The sequence below is a fragment of the Odontesthes bonariensis genome, chromosome 17 (assembly GCF_027942865.1).
Source record: "Odontesthes bonariensis isolate fOdoBon6 chromosome 17, fOdoBon6.hap1, whole genome shotgun sequence".
In the NCBI taxonomy this organism is placed as follows: Eukaryota; Metazoa; Chordata; class Actinopteri; order Atheriniformes; family Atherinopsidae; genus Odontesthes; species Odontesthes bonariensis.
This window is the reverse complement of record NC_134522.1, coordinates 21,277,994-21,292,177: the sequence shown is the minus strand read 5'-3', so window position 1 is coordinate 21,292,177 and position 14,184 is coordinate 21,277,994. Positions and strand designations below refer to the sequence as shown.

Below are 14,184 nucleotides of genomic sequence, written 5' to 3'. Positions count from 1 at the left end.
AAATGTGATTCCCTGCGATCATGTATGAAGTGACTCCCAGCACAGGTTTTATCATGTTTGCATGTGTCCTCCCGTCCCATAAATAGTGTTTATGTGTTTAATGTTGTGCATATGAACGTCAGATCATCTTGACATTTCCCCGGCACCAGAAGTCAGCCTGGGACATCATTGAGGATTTATCAGTCGTTCTGCTCTGCTGTACTTTATGGAGGCGGCTCGATTGGAAGGGTCAATATAGAAAGAAGGAAGGAGGGAGAGAAGACTTCCCAACAAATGCCAACTGCCTGTGTATGGTGAATACTCCCAGATAAAATGTTGTTTGTATCCATGCGTCTGTGAGGCAGAGCCGTGACTGTAATGTCTGAGTGTATGGCAGTGTGTATTTCACTTCATTTTGTGCCCCGAAGAGTGAATTACAAGTGAGAGACTGTGTGTGCGTATAATTGCATCGACAGCTATGTGTCTATAAAATATATTGCAGTTAGTAGATTACAGGTGTGTTACAGGAGTAGTGTGTGGTTTAGTGTTGTGCACTTATCTCTCTGCGTGAAGAGAAGTGTTGTGACGTTTTACCTCTGAAATAAATCACGTTTGTGTTGCTGTTTGTTTGATTGTTGGCAGATTTGCTGAAGCATGAATGAAGGAAGAGACGTTCAGTTTCGTGTCTTCATCTTAAGCTAAACACATCCAGAAATGGGTCAAAGTTGGATGTGCTTTTATGTTCTTTTAGATGACGTGCCTGATGTACTGTTAGATTATTTAGATCAAGTCCAGTTCCAAGCAAAATGTAAATTTTTCATGGAAAAGTTTTTAAAAAATTTAAAAATGTTTTTCTTTTATTTACCTAAACTGAGAGTGATGATTTTCACATTTTTTCCTCACAAAAGTTATCATCTACTGGTAGTTGGTCTCGGTACATTGACTGATTTTTATGAAGCACAAAATATTTTGCCACATTTGACCAAAAAGGGTGGCTCGTTGGTTAAATTTACAATGGGACTGTTAGCTACACCTGTAAACTGAAAGTAAGGGCACTGGCCAGCTCTCTTCTGGCTTATGGAGAGAGATCTCTGATGCTTTTTGCAGGATCTGTTGCAGTAACTCTCAGTTTGGGTGTCAAAGCCTCGAGAGCTTTGATTATCATTGGAAGCAATGTTGACTTCACCCCCCACATCTTCTATTTTCTCTTTTAGGTTTTGGTATTTTCTTGAGATTCTTGAATTCCAACTTCCAGATGTTCACTTGGAATTGCTACATCCATCACAACTGCCTTCTTCTACAGCTTGTTTGGTGATGGTTAACCAAGCGAACCACAATCTCTGGTTTGGTAGCCATCGTCATTTTATCAGTCTAAATCTGAGTCCCACAGGATCTTGGCTGTGTCAGTCTCTACCACCTTTTGAAGATATCCCCCACTGTGACTTTTGGGCTTCCAACCCATTCTCAGTACAGATCTCCTTGTACATTATTCCAGCCAATTGGATATGATGTTCCATGTAAGCGCACATCTGAAATGCTTTCTGGTGTGGTACAGCATATGGCCTCTATTGCTCTTGTGCTCAACAACTATTCTTGTGTTGCCATGATTAGCCTTTTTCTGGTCTCCGATAGGACTTACCAATGTACATCTGTAAAATATACAGTACACCCTTTTTCAATTCAAGGTTTTACATTTTGGGAAATAATAATGATAAAATAAATCATCTGGTATTTACCAGTTCTTAGAATTAAGTGACTATAACTTTAGATTAACAGTAGTACAGTCCATGATTCAATAGTTTGTAGAACCATCTTTCCCTGCAAAATCTCCAAGTAATCACTTTCTTTATCACATTATCAGTTCCTCACATTGTTGAGGAGAAATGTTGGCCAATTCTTCTTTACAACATTGCTTCAGTTCATTGAACTCTCATCGGCTGAAGATATCTGTGCTTTTTAACCAAGCTCTCACACAGGCAGCTGTCTCTGATCTTGGCATAATTATTTACTTTCTTGCCTGTGTACCAGTAACTCTATACGAGTTACTGGAGGATTCCACCAGGGGGCCCACTAGCAAACTCAGAACATACAGACCTCTTGGATTTGTAAGATGTTAACAAGGGAAAAGGTTTAGATCTGGTCTATGTCAAGAAGATTGCAGAAAAAAGCTGGAACTGTGACATTGCGTACAGCATTTGAGGGCACTAAATGGAAAAAAGGTGGATACTTGCTCACATTTACCCATATAACATAACATATTGTGCTTATCTAGTTTTAATTTGATGGATGTGCACAAGGTAGCCATCATAGATATGTGTACATATAATTAAAAGCAGATATATTCCCGTGCTTGAGGCCCAACCACAGCATTTGAATCGGGTTGAGGTTTGGACTTTAATGGAACCAATGCAGCGCACTGTTTTTTTTTTTTAACTTTCTGTTGTAGATTGATGATAACTTGTGAACTGGCTTTTAATTGACATACAGGGTTGTCTTCTGCTGTCAAATTGAGTTCTTGATGAAAGCTCTTTGTGTCCTGTTGATGTTCCAAGTGTTCCAGTATCCATGTGTACGGCATTGAGTCATACGCTTTGGTTCAGCCGACTCAAAATTTGTTTATGTCTGATCTTACAGTTATGAGTAACATTTCTATGGATCAGTTTGCTGATGTTTAGCACCTCTGGTGTTAAACCCAATTTCCCTCTGGTCGCTGCTCATGTATTGAGTAATGTGCTTTCTCATCTTATCCACTATGATGCCTGACAGGAGCTTTCATGTTGTACAGAGGCAGGCTATTGGCTGGCAGTTGGATGGAAACATTCCTCCTCTGGGTATCTTTTATGATCAGGATTGTCTGACCTTGGGTTAACCCCAACCTTGGATTGGGTCCTATCCGTTGGCAGCTGGCGTATTTGTGCTTCTAGGAGTTTTTCAGCCGGTAAATGTGTGTTGTGTCATAGCCTGGGGCAGTTCAACTTCATACCTTTCACTCTGATGTCTTTCACTGTGATGATAACCTGTTCTGAACCTTGGAGCATTGGCATTATGTAATGTCTCTTTCTCCAATATGATTGCTGATGCTGTTCAGTCTAAGCGCTGGGTGGGTCCATTATCACCTTATCACACTGCCACTGAGAGTACGTTTTGGATAGTTCAGTGGAGAACATTCTCCTGGCTTTGCCTTCTCTGTTTATACTTTCTCAGGCAGGTAGCCAGGGCTGTGAGTCTTTGTTTGGCAGTCTTCAGTGCCGTCAGTTGTGGACAGTTTGCTGTATTTCTTAGGGAATTCTTTCTTCATTTCAACTTCCTGAAGCTCTGATAACTGGCTAATCTCTCTTTGTGTTGCCTTGATCTTGGCTCACAAACCTTCTTAGCCATGGGGGATAGAGCCCCTCACTGCTCCATGTGTTAATCTTGAGGCCATGCAAATGATCGTATTTGTGTTTTTGTATCCTATAGGTTTTTTTTACGTATTAGTTATCCTAATTATGAAAATTAAGCCTAGGCAGTAAGTTAGTTCAAGGAGAGACTTGTGTCTGCTGCCACACTCACATGTTTCCCACAAAGCAACACATAACCAACGAACAAAATCTTTCAATCACAGTGATGTACTTAAGCAGTCAGTGCTCTGCTCTTTCTTTTGCTGCATGCCTGCACACTTAAATAACCCTTCACTCCCTGCTGAGATGAGCTCGGTGTCTTCTTGTGAGTAGTGATGAGGTCAGAGTCTTGACACGAACATTAATGCTGCACATACTCTACATTTCCATAACAATTTATTCCACGTGAGAAGGCTAACGGAACTTCTAGGCTTTGGTTGTAGAAGACCTATAGCACGCTTTCTGCTTCTTTACAAAAAGGTGATGATTTCTACTGGAAACTAAGAGGTCAGATTTTATATTTGATACTTAGACATCACTAATCTAAGCTTGTCTATTCTTTTTTTTTTTTTTTTGCATGTCAAACCTCAAAACCAGCATATAACCAACATGATGATTATTTCAAATCGAGCTGGATTAGAGTCGACATAGTTGCATTTCTAAACATGTACTGTAACGGACGTTCAGGATGTAACAGTATTATGTGCATGTATGAGAGTGCCACCGGTGCACTGTTTCTGCGTCTCTGTAAAGAGAGCTTTTCGCCTGAGGGCAGGTAATGTTGAAGCCCAGATTGGCTCTAAATCATGTCTGTTTTCTAGCCAACTCCCAACATAAATATCCAAGAAGGAACACAGAAGTTACCTTGGGGTCTACCATCTTTCAATCTCTTGTCTATAACAGGCCCGCCTCTAAAACAACTTCATCTCTGATGGCTTTTTGCTGTGCCACCTTTCCACTCCGCCTGGGCAAATATTTCCTTTTTTTTTTTTTTTTTATCTTACTTGCCTTTTTATCTCACTTGCTCATGATGCTCCGCTGCTTTTTTCTTTTCTTTTTTTAAACGTTGCTTTCCCCTCTCAACCCGTCTCAATAAGTTTGTCTGTCAAAGTGTGTTTGGTTTTGAATCTGTTTCTCCAGCTTACTCTCTGCCCTGTGCTACTTTTTAAAATTTTGTCTTGGCCCTTTGCAGACATTTACCCCATTTTCCCGTCTTCGCTGAGGGTGTTTGGATGGCCTGTCGCTTTTGGCACTCACTCAGCCGTGTCCCACGGCCATCTGTCAGCATCTGTTTAATCTCACATCAGCACATGTCTCTCACCTTCTCTCCCCTGTCTTGCCTCCTGTCTGCCTTTCCCGGCTGCTTGTCTTTCACCTCTGACCCATACCTATGGGAGCTTCCATATACTGTATGTGTGTCGTCTCCGGGCTTTGCCCTTATCACTGACGCCCACCTGGCCAAGATTTCTGCTTTTCTGCCACAGGTGCCACATACTCTCACACCGTGGCACACATTCTCGACAACAAACTGCAGCATAACCAAAGGCTCTACAGAGTTTGAACTTTAGGAGGATGCACAAAGGTTTGAAGGATGTGTGTTTTTAATGAGTTTGTATGTTCACAATATGCGGGTGAAGTGTGCAGGCATGTAAACAGAATGTGTGTCCGAGCATATATATAAGTGTGCCTTCACTTTGATTTGATTGCATGAGGGTTGTCGTGAGGTTGGTTTTCTATCACAGAGAGCTCCAAGTAATCACTCACTAATCCTCTAATGAACTGGCGCAGTAAAAAAAAAAAAAAAAACTGGCTACATGAGACTCTTTGATGGAAGAGACATGAAAAAAGTCCCAGGCCTCCTGTCATCCTCCTCTGTTTTCTTTCAATGCCACCAACTCGTCCTCATTTGCGGGAATCAAATACTGCTGTTTTGTCAGGAGCCCCTAATGACAAAACAAGGTGTCCTTTTTGGCAAAGGTGCCGCAGCAATATTAGATTCTGAAAGCAAACGCTCCAACATCACTCACTGAGTGTTTACTTATACACTAAGAAATTGAGGTGCAGGAATGGTCCTAAAAAATACCCTAGCACTGAGCATTTAAAAAAATAGTGTATATTTGTACCTCCTTTACCTCTTCCCCCTCTACCTGCCAAAAATGAAACCCTTTTTTTCTCTGTGTGTATGACGACAGATGGCAAGATCGACATAGGAAGTTGGATGGGAGAAGTTGATAAGTCACAAGACTCAGAATTATGACACTTGAGATAAAGACCAATTGGAGACTATGATTAATCTTTTCCGCCTTTCATCAACAACTTTACTCACTATTTGGTTCGGTTTAGGCAACACATTTTCCAGGTAGGTTTAGGTTTAGAGTTATTCGATTAAGGTTGGATAAATATGCAGGTTTGGTTTTTAATATTTTGCCTCAAAATGCAATCTAGTGAGTTGGAGGAGAAAAAGGCTGAACACAATCCCTTCCCACCCCCCACCATCCCTTTTACAGTCCCATCAAACTTTGATCTCTCCCCCCTTTGTCAAACCTTCCTTTCCATTTCACCTCCCACCCAGTTCCATTTCCTCTTCCTTGATCCACCTTCCTTAGTTCTAACATCCTGACCTTTTCTTCCTCAATCCCCCTTTCATAGGTCTGTCCTTCCATGCCAAGCGATTTCTCATTTTCCCCCTTGATACCCGCTTCTCTCCTCAATCTTTACATCCTTTTATCCCTCACCGTCAATCTTCTTTCCCTTTTCAAATGCACACTTAAATACAGTTTTTTGTTTCTGCTCCAGATCAGTCCTTTCAAAACTCCCTTCTTATCACCCGAGTCCAGAAGATTTTCCTTTATTTCTCTTTAACTTATATCCAAACACAAACTCCCTCATTCTGGCATTTTTAACCAAATAACTGATTCTTTCCTCTTTCTTTTATCCCTAAATACATCCATCAACGACTCAGTATTATTCACTTATTAATTCCATATAATCAAACTCATCTTTTCACCTTCCCCGGCCCCGATACATGCAGCCCATCCTTACCTTCCTTTCTATCTCTTCCCATTACTAATTTAGTTACTTTCATCTCCACAGAAAAAACACCAAATTAGTATGGGATTACTGGAGATAACTGTTTCACCCAAGGCAAAAAACAAAAAACAAACATAAGCCAAATATTGGAACACTAACTCAAATGCCATTCCAGGCAGCTCAAACAAACCGACAGTCCTTTAGGTAATACATACTCCCCTCTTTCTGCTCTGCTCAATTAATCTGGCTCAGTCAAGACTGCGTGGAACTGTCATCATAACACTAATAAAGAAAAAGCTTTGAGCTGTTTGCATTAAGTGGCCTGCTTGTCTCAAACTGTCAGTTTGCCTGCAGCTTTGGCGAGGCACAAGTTTTGTCCCTCTTGCGCTTTTATTCCACTGTGGTTGGGGCACAAATCCCTTCTTCATCCCAAAGAAAACACTAAAGGCAGCATAGCCTTGTAAAGCCTCATTAGGCTTAATAACCTTTAGTGAGCACATAGCAGACACTGAATGAGGGTGTACATTTGTGTGAGGCATGTGCATGTGCTCCTTCGTCGATGTCCATGCACAGGTATGCGTGTGTGTGTGTGTGTGTGTGTGTGTGGTATTTTTGCAGATGTGTGTCCTCTGAGAGCAGGGCTAGCTCAAAGCCACAATGTGTATTATTCAGCAGGGTCCCCGGATTAAAATGTAATTTCATTCAAAGTCGCAAATTGGGTTTTTTAGTGTCCTAATCTTCATTTTACTAAGACGAATGAGGTATGCCATTAAAATGAAGATGTGACTTAATGAAAAAATGCGGGATGGATAGATTGCAGAGGTGAGTGTAGTTACTTACCAGAAAATAACAAAGGTTATTCTAAATGATAAATGGTACAAAAAGCTCATAAATAATGCATTGCACCACTATGCGAGTTTCTATCATAACCACATTTCAGTGATAGGGATAATGACATCAAGATGTGCACTTTAAGTATTAAGCCAACATTGTGACTGAGAGGGCCTTCAAAATCAGCAGCAAAATAAGGTTCAGATCAAATTATCAGCATTGTATGATATGCAAGGAGCTGCAGATGTTTAGGAAAAGGTGCTTTTGTGCTTAAAGATGCATAGAGGCAGGTAAGAACTAAAATCTCTGAAACAGGTACAAAATGCTCTTCTCTACTGTCGCGGAAATAATGAAATCTGGAATTATATATTGATTTAATAGAGGTAACTGAACTATAAAGAAAAAGAAAAAAGAACGGATGGTATTCAAATTAGACCGTGTGAAATCCAGTCTTGTACATTTTACTTTTTGGAAGAACTCCAGGTTGTATTTCAATAGTATTAAGTACAACTGGGAGTAAAGTGAGCGGCAGGGACACAGCTTCCACTGTGAAAAATGACTAATAATGAATACGCACCACACCAGCCCACTCACCTAATCGCATTCAGGAATCAGCGAAACCATTTCCTTCAGCTCTCGCTGCTAATACATTACCAAAATAGAAGTCACGATCCACAAAATCATTTTTGTGATATTATCACCAAATCTAGAATTGTCTCGTCGGCCTGCGCTTTAAAAAGGCTGGCCATTAATAATGCATGGATGTTCCTTTTTCAATTACATCTGTCCTCAAATTTCACAAACATTTCTGTTTATTTTATAAGGACTATGTTACAATGTTCCACACGCTAACATGCAAAGAGAATATCAATTTGAGACCCCATTTCACTCATTCGGGGTTAATTAAGGTTAGTCTTCATATCAAATGTCCTCTGTTTAATATCTTAGTCTGATTGCAAGAAAAGCTTCTGATGAGCAAATCACCTGCCCAAATGCCCATAATGGACCTAATGGGAATATGAAACCAATTTCCTACTTTGTTCCCCTCCCTTCTCTGTCCTTTTTAACTCCCTCCTCTTCTCTCCTCTCCTGGCTGCTATCCTGCCTGCCATAGATGGAAGAGAGAGATTTACAGTGAGGGGTCACACAGTGGTTCTAATTAGCTTAAGTAGGTAGGGAGGAATAAGCACTTCCTTGCCGAGGCGCATCACATACTCCCAGAGCTATGTCTGACTAAGCAGATACGGGGAAGAAAACGCAGACGGACAACTGACCCCTGCCTCTGCCTGCGTGACAATCCTTTCATCTCTGGCTTTCTTTAGCAACTCAATTTTACCACCTTTGCAACAAAGAAATATTTTGACGGAGGACTTTATGGGATACTCTATCGAAGGAATTTACACAAAAAAGTTGTTCATCTTTCAGCAGCCTGTTGGCCAAGTTTTAAGGGTGTTCAGAAAAAGATTAAATACATCAAGACTGCTTTTTCTTACTTAATATTTAGAAAGAAGCACAACGAGTCTCTTTTCTCATGTTAAAATTCTATTCAGTCTGATGTCCTGGGAAGGATTCTGCTAAGCAGAAAAACCTGGGCTCAATTCCCGTAGCCCTGCAGAAAAATATCTACAATTTCCAAAACTCAGGGGAAAAGACTCTTTCCAAAAACAAAAAACAAAACAAACAAAAAAAAAACACCTCCTCATTTGGATCAATCTGTTATAGATCAGGCACATTTTCTGGCAGAACCAATTGTTTTGTTTCTGCCTTCTCTAGGCGTTCACCGCCCTCTCAGAAGCAATCCTCCCTCCTGTTGCTAAAAAATGTAAATTCCATTTTCTAATTAAAATCGTATCTCCTGTTTCTAGGTTTAGTTATCAGCAGTGCAACCAGTGTACTGCTCCTTGTTTGTCCTGGCAAACAATGGGCCTCCCTGTTGACCCAACCCCCTTGTCACTGCCCTCTCTGCAAGTGTTTAAGAGCTTGTCCCACCTCCTACCAGCCTGTGTTTGTTCCTAGTATTGCTCCTTTGCAATGGAAGAGTGTTGGAAATAGAAAATATACTACAATCATCATCCTTCTATATTTCATTTTGTTTTAGGTCCGCTTTGTTTTTACAGAAGGTAAATCAAGTGGGTTTTTTCTACTTTATGTTTGATTGAATTACAATTCCTAACCCTTATTTTTCTGTTAGACATCATGAGACCTACTTTGGCAAGTCTTTTTTCTTTGCTGCTCACAAACAGGATACTTTCCCTAAGAGGAAAAAAATTGAACCCACGTCCTTCAATAAACCACGACACAGTGCCCTGTTGTAAAAAGAAATGAAATCATGAATTTAATATGAGGCTGAAATGCTTTTCTCGTGAACACAAAAGCAACCAAAACAGGCATCCATTTAGACATAAATTATGCTTGGGATTATTACTAAAAGTATTGAAAAGCCAAGCCACCGAGATGTGAAGAGAGTGATGTTTTTTTCTATTTTGCCCACTTGCTTGGCACAATTCTGCTGAACTGAATGGCCTCCCACATCTCAAAAAGACCCCTCTCTTCCAGCCCATCCCATCTTTCTTGCCTCCTATCTCCTCTCGCCTCCTTCTCTCCCCTGCTTATCTTCTTGCATTGTCGACACATTCGTCAAGTGGTTTGACTTCTCATTCGTGCAAGCTTTATTGAAATTGAATCTGCAATACATAATTGACAAAGAGATGTGGCAGGACAAAGATTTCAGACTTAAACTTAAGATCACACCCTCTTCTCATTCCTCTTTCTGCTCTGTGTCCTCCTAATGCTTCCTGCTAGCCTATGTGTGTGTGTGAGTGTATTTCTATCAGCTGAACCTGTGTGAAAGTTGAAAGTCCTCTTTATGCGCATGTGTTCGTCCGTGTGTGTGTGGTGCCTTGGTGAGCCCCCGTGTGAGAGTGCACAGATTCAAATGTGTATGTGACAGTGGGATGCGCAGTTGGCTGCTCGGTTGGATAGAGGCGGATATGGCTGGAGCTGGATTGACTGACTGGCAAGCAGCTCCTCTGCTGCTGGGAATACTAACATGACACACAAACACACAGACACACACACTTTTTGGCCACCTAATTTGTGCAAAGACAGAGCAGCACACAGAAAAAAAAGAAACAAAAGAAAACCAGAAGAAATATGTCATCACAAATAGCAGGAGCTGCAGGGGCAATAATTCCTCACAACAGCTATCTATCACTATCCAAACTGTTTGAATGCACTCAGAAAGGTGCCAAAAACCATCTTCAAACATGCATGCACACATTTCTGTTGAAGTCAGACTCCATGAAAATCCACATACACACGCACAAAGGAGCTTAAAGAGAAAAGAAATTGGCTTGAGAGTTCTGTCCAATACCAGTCAGAGCTACAAGATATTAAACATGCATGTTGAGGGCCTGCAGGTTTGCCACATTACTCAACTAAAGCCAATCTGAGCATCAGACTTTGCTGGAAGAAGGCATTTGGTGGTGGAAGTTGAAGTCTGAGACACTGCATCTACTGCTCTAATTATCTGTGTTGCATTTGAGCTGTTTCTGTTCCTTACACTGTTATTTTAATCTTATTTTAGATTGAATTCAAGGATAATTGCCCTCATTATCCCTGTTGCGATTACTTTTGCTTAAACCGCTCATTTGTGGAAACCGGCCCTAATGTCTGGCTGGTGAGAAACATTTTGCAAAAGCTCAGACAACAATATCCTGGCCACAAGCTACCAGATCAGTTCATGGGTCATTGTTGAGTGTCAACTCTGTTTGGTCATGGGTTGCTGCTTATTCAAGTGCAAGGAGAAAAGAGAATTCTGAAAAAAAAAATACATAGACACTACATACTCCAAATTACCCATTTTCTTTTCATTAAATGATGACCACAACAGGTGCAAGGAACAGCTCATAAACACACACACAAAGCAATCCATACCTTCGTCACAAGGGGTTCTGTGTCCTCCAGGATGGAAATAAAGGGGATCTCGGTGTAAGAGGAGAGGAATTCCACCTGGATCAACTCCTCCCTGGAGCGAGGAAAAGCGAGCACTGCTGTCACACCCCTGACCACCAGGTCCTGGCAGGCACTACGGGACAAGGACTCCGGGTCCCATCCCGAGGGCGACCGTGCCACCATCTCCAGGGTCAGGTTGTAGGGCAGCATAGGAGCCGGCTGTGAGGTTGTGGTGGTGGAGTCTGCCCCTCCGCTTTGGTGCCGGATGCTGGCGAGGGCGCGGTTGAGCGCGTTTTGTATCCGTGCCGGCTGGCGGGTCGGCAAGAGCGCACCGAGGCGCACGGTGTGTCCTATTCGCGCAAGGATTCGACAAGACTCCGGGCGAAGGATGCAGGGCTCCGGGGAGGAAAAGGCGGTTAATAGGAGGAGCAGCAGGAACGACCTGACAGAGAGGAGAAGGAGATAACTTCTCCCCGGGGCGAGACAGTAGGTCCAGAGTCCAGAAAGAGACACCATGCTGTAGCTCCGACACACGACTGAGGAGGACTGGGCTCTGCTCGGCGGGAGATGGCATTGCTCCCTCTTTCTCCCGGCTCCACCGCTTTTCTCGGACTTAATGGCTCTTTTCTGTCCTCTCTCTGCTTTGTTGCCGCGCGCCGTCGACGGTGATTAGTCGGCGTTTTGACGTTTCGCCTCTCACCTCTTCAAAGTTTTCATGTCAACAGCGAAAGACGCGCTGAAGGAGGAGAGGAGAGCTGAGCGCTCACAGCTTAGAGCGGTCGCCCCGCTTCTGTCAGTCTCTGCTGGAGAAAAGAACACCAGCTGGAAAGTGTGCGTAAGTGTGTGTGTGTGTGTGTGTGTGTGTGTGTGTGTGTGTGTGTGTGTGTGTGTGAGTGTTCGAGTCCATGCGCCTGCCCGCCAATAATCTAACCTCTCACGGAGCTTGCCTCTTGGTGAATTTTAATGAAAATTCGTTGGATAAGATTTTCCTCCGCTGCTCCGGGTCCCGGAAAGAGCTTACACTTAATGTTTTCGTTTAGAATTGAATGCAAACAGTCAGAGATGTTACATCTTTGTCATTTAACGACTCGTATTTTAAGGGGGGCGGGGATCCAGTGCATGAACTTTGCTGCTGTTTGACCAAATTTACTTTTAATGTATTTTAAAGGCGGAGTTTTAAAAAGGAGTTTATCTAAACCCTAACCCATTGGACAGCTGTAAGTGTATCCCAAAGATTGATTTTAGGTTACAAAAGAAGAACACTTAGAAGCTTTTCTGAAATTGAATCCCTTAATAAATGGCGGTCATTTGTTTTCTGAGGTAATGGACCACTTTCAAGCACCTTTGAGGCTCAGACCACGGTGTTCCTGCCAGGTTGGATGACACAAAACTAATAGCTCGCTGAAATCTCAATTTTCCCCCGAGATTTATCCCCACTTCCTGCCTGTCGCCCAAGTGGAACATTACCCGTTGTGTCACCATATCTTTTCAGGACCACAGACAGCGCCAATGCCATAAAAGAGATCTACTGTGCATGCTAATTTGGCTTCAAGCGAGGGACAGCACTCAGTCCCTCCTTCATATAGGCCTAGTCAACAGCCACTTCCCTTTCCCCCTCCGTGTAATTTGCCATCTTTAGAGCAGGACCCCCAGATAATCTTTACTTTACAACGAGTGAAATGTTTGTGTCTTTGGTCTCCTCAGACACTTTCTCTGACATTTCCTTGTTTGTCCGACTCTGTTGCCTCAAATGTTCTATTTTTCTGTCTCTGATTTCCTTCACTCTCTCACGCTCAGTGATTCTTGCATCAGGAGAAGCTGTGGGACCATTTTCAGTGTGAGGCCTGACAGGAAAAGGTTGCTCCGGCCAACCTACAGGTATGGCTGTCTCTCTCCTTCTCCCACACATACACATTCAACAAGTCATTCATAGACTGCTGGAGGAACTGGTGTGAAAGCCCCATGTTTTACTAATAAATCCAAAAAACAGTTGTTTGGGGCGGGGGGTCCTTAGTTTTCTTCCTTTTCCTCATGCTCCACTTGCTCCATATAGAGAACAGATGAAAACCAACACTGTAGGCTTTGTTCTTCTGCAGAAACAGCAGCATTAAACTTGCATGGATCTTCACTCACACTCCCTCAGGTACCTGTTGAAGTTGTACAAGCAAATGTATTTCAGCCTGGTTTATGTAGCTGATGAAATTCCATGATCAGCAGGTAAAGTCGAGTTCCTGACAAGGTGCCTCATACGAGAGGTGTAGACCTAAGTGTACCAGGCTGCTGAATGTGTTTTTTAACCACAATGACACACTTCATCCCCAGTTACACTAAATACCCATAATCAAAGGCAGTTTTTCCGTTGACCTCAGAGCATTTGTGTACAGGCGTACCAGATGTCACATTCATTTGACAAAAAGAAAAGAGACAACCGATAAGTGCTTTTGATTATATAAAATTTACAACAAAGTTTGGTTTAGGAGTACTGTAATGTCATTGCAAATTGTCATAAAAAAAGCAACAAACATGCCTTTAAGAAGGAACATAAGAGGACATACAATTCTGTGCAAAAGTCTTGAGCCAACTCTCATATCTTACCAGGAATAAAGGAAATATATGTGGCTATTCACTGAAATGTGCAGATAGAAATGGAGATACAGTATATAAGGCAGTTTAAACTATTCTAACAAGCTTGAAAGTCAATATTTTATATGACCACCTTTATTCTTCAACAGAGTCTCTGTTGAACAGGCGTTTTTTTCCCCTTTTTCCTTTTCTGAAGAATGGTTTCTTGACAGCCACTCTTCCACAGAGGCAATTAGTGATGAGGCTTCAGTGAACAGTAAGTAGATGGATCATATGGTGGGGCATATACATCTCTCTGGTCCCCTGTAAAGTCTTTTCTGGATTTTTTTTGCCCATCTTCTAAAAACATCACTTTCAGGTACTAGTTCAATTGCTGTGAATAGTTATTTAAGTCTGACAAGTCTTCCTTTCTCACTTTTTTTTGGGG

At 42.0% G+C, this 14,184-nt stretch overlaps 1 protein-coding gene across 2 annotated transcripts in view; it reads right to left on the bottom strand.

Annotated features, from left to right (window-relative positions):
- Window positions 1-11,864, bottom strand: part of grin3ba (glutamate receptor, ionotropic, N-methyl-D-aspartate 3Ba) — an 81,528-nt gene extending 69,664 nt beyond the window's left edge. For both annotated transcript variants that reach the window (XM_075448288.1, XM_075448289.1), the window contains exon 1: window positions 11,157-11,864. In XM_075448288.1, the coding sequence (XP_075304403.1) occupies window positions 11,157-11,690 (534 nt within the window). In that variant the 5' untranslated portion in view covers window positions 11,691-11,864. The remainder of the gene's footprint in view (window positions 1-11,156) is intronic.
- Window positions 11,865-14,184: the final 2,320 nt, after the last annotated feature.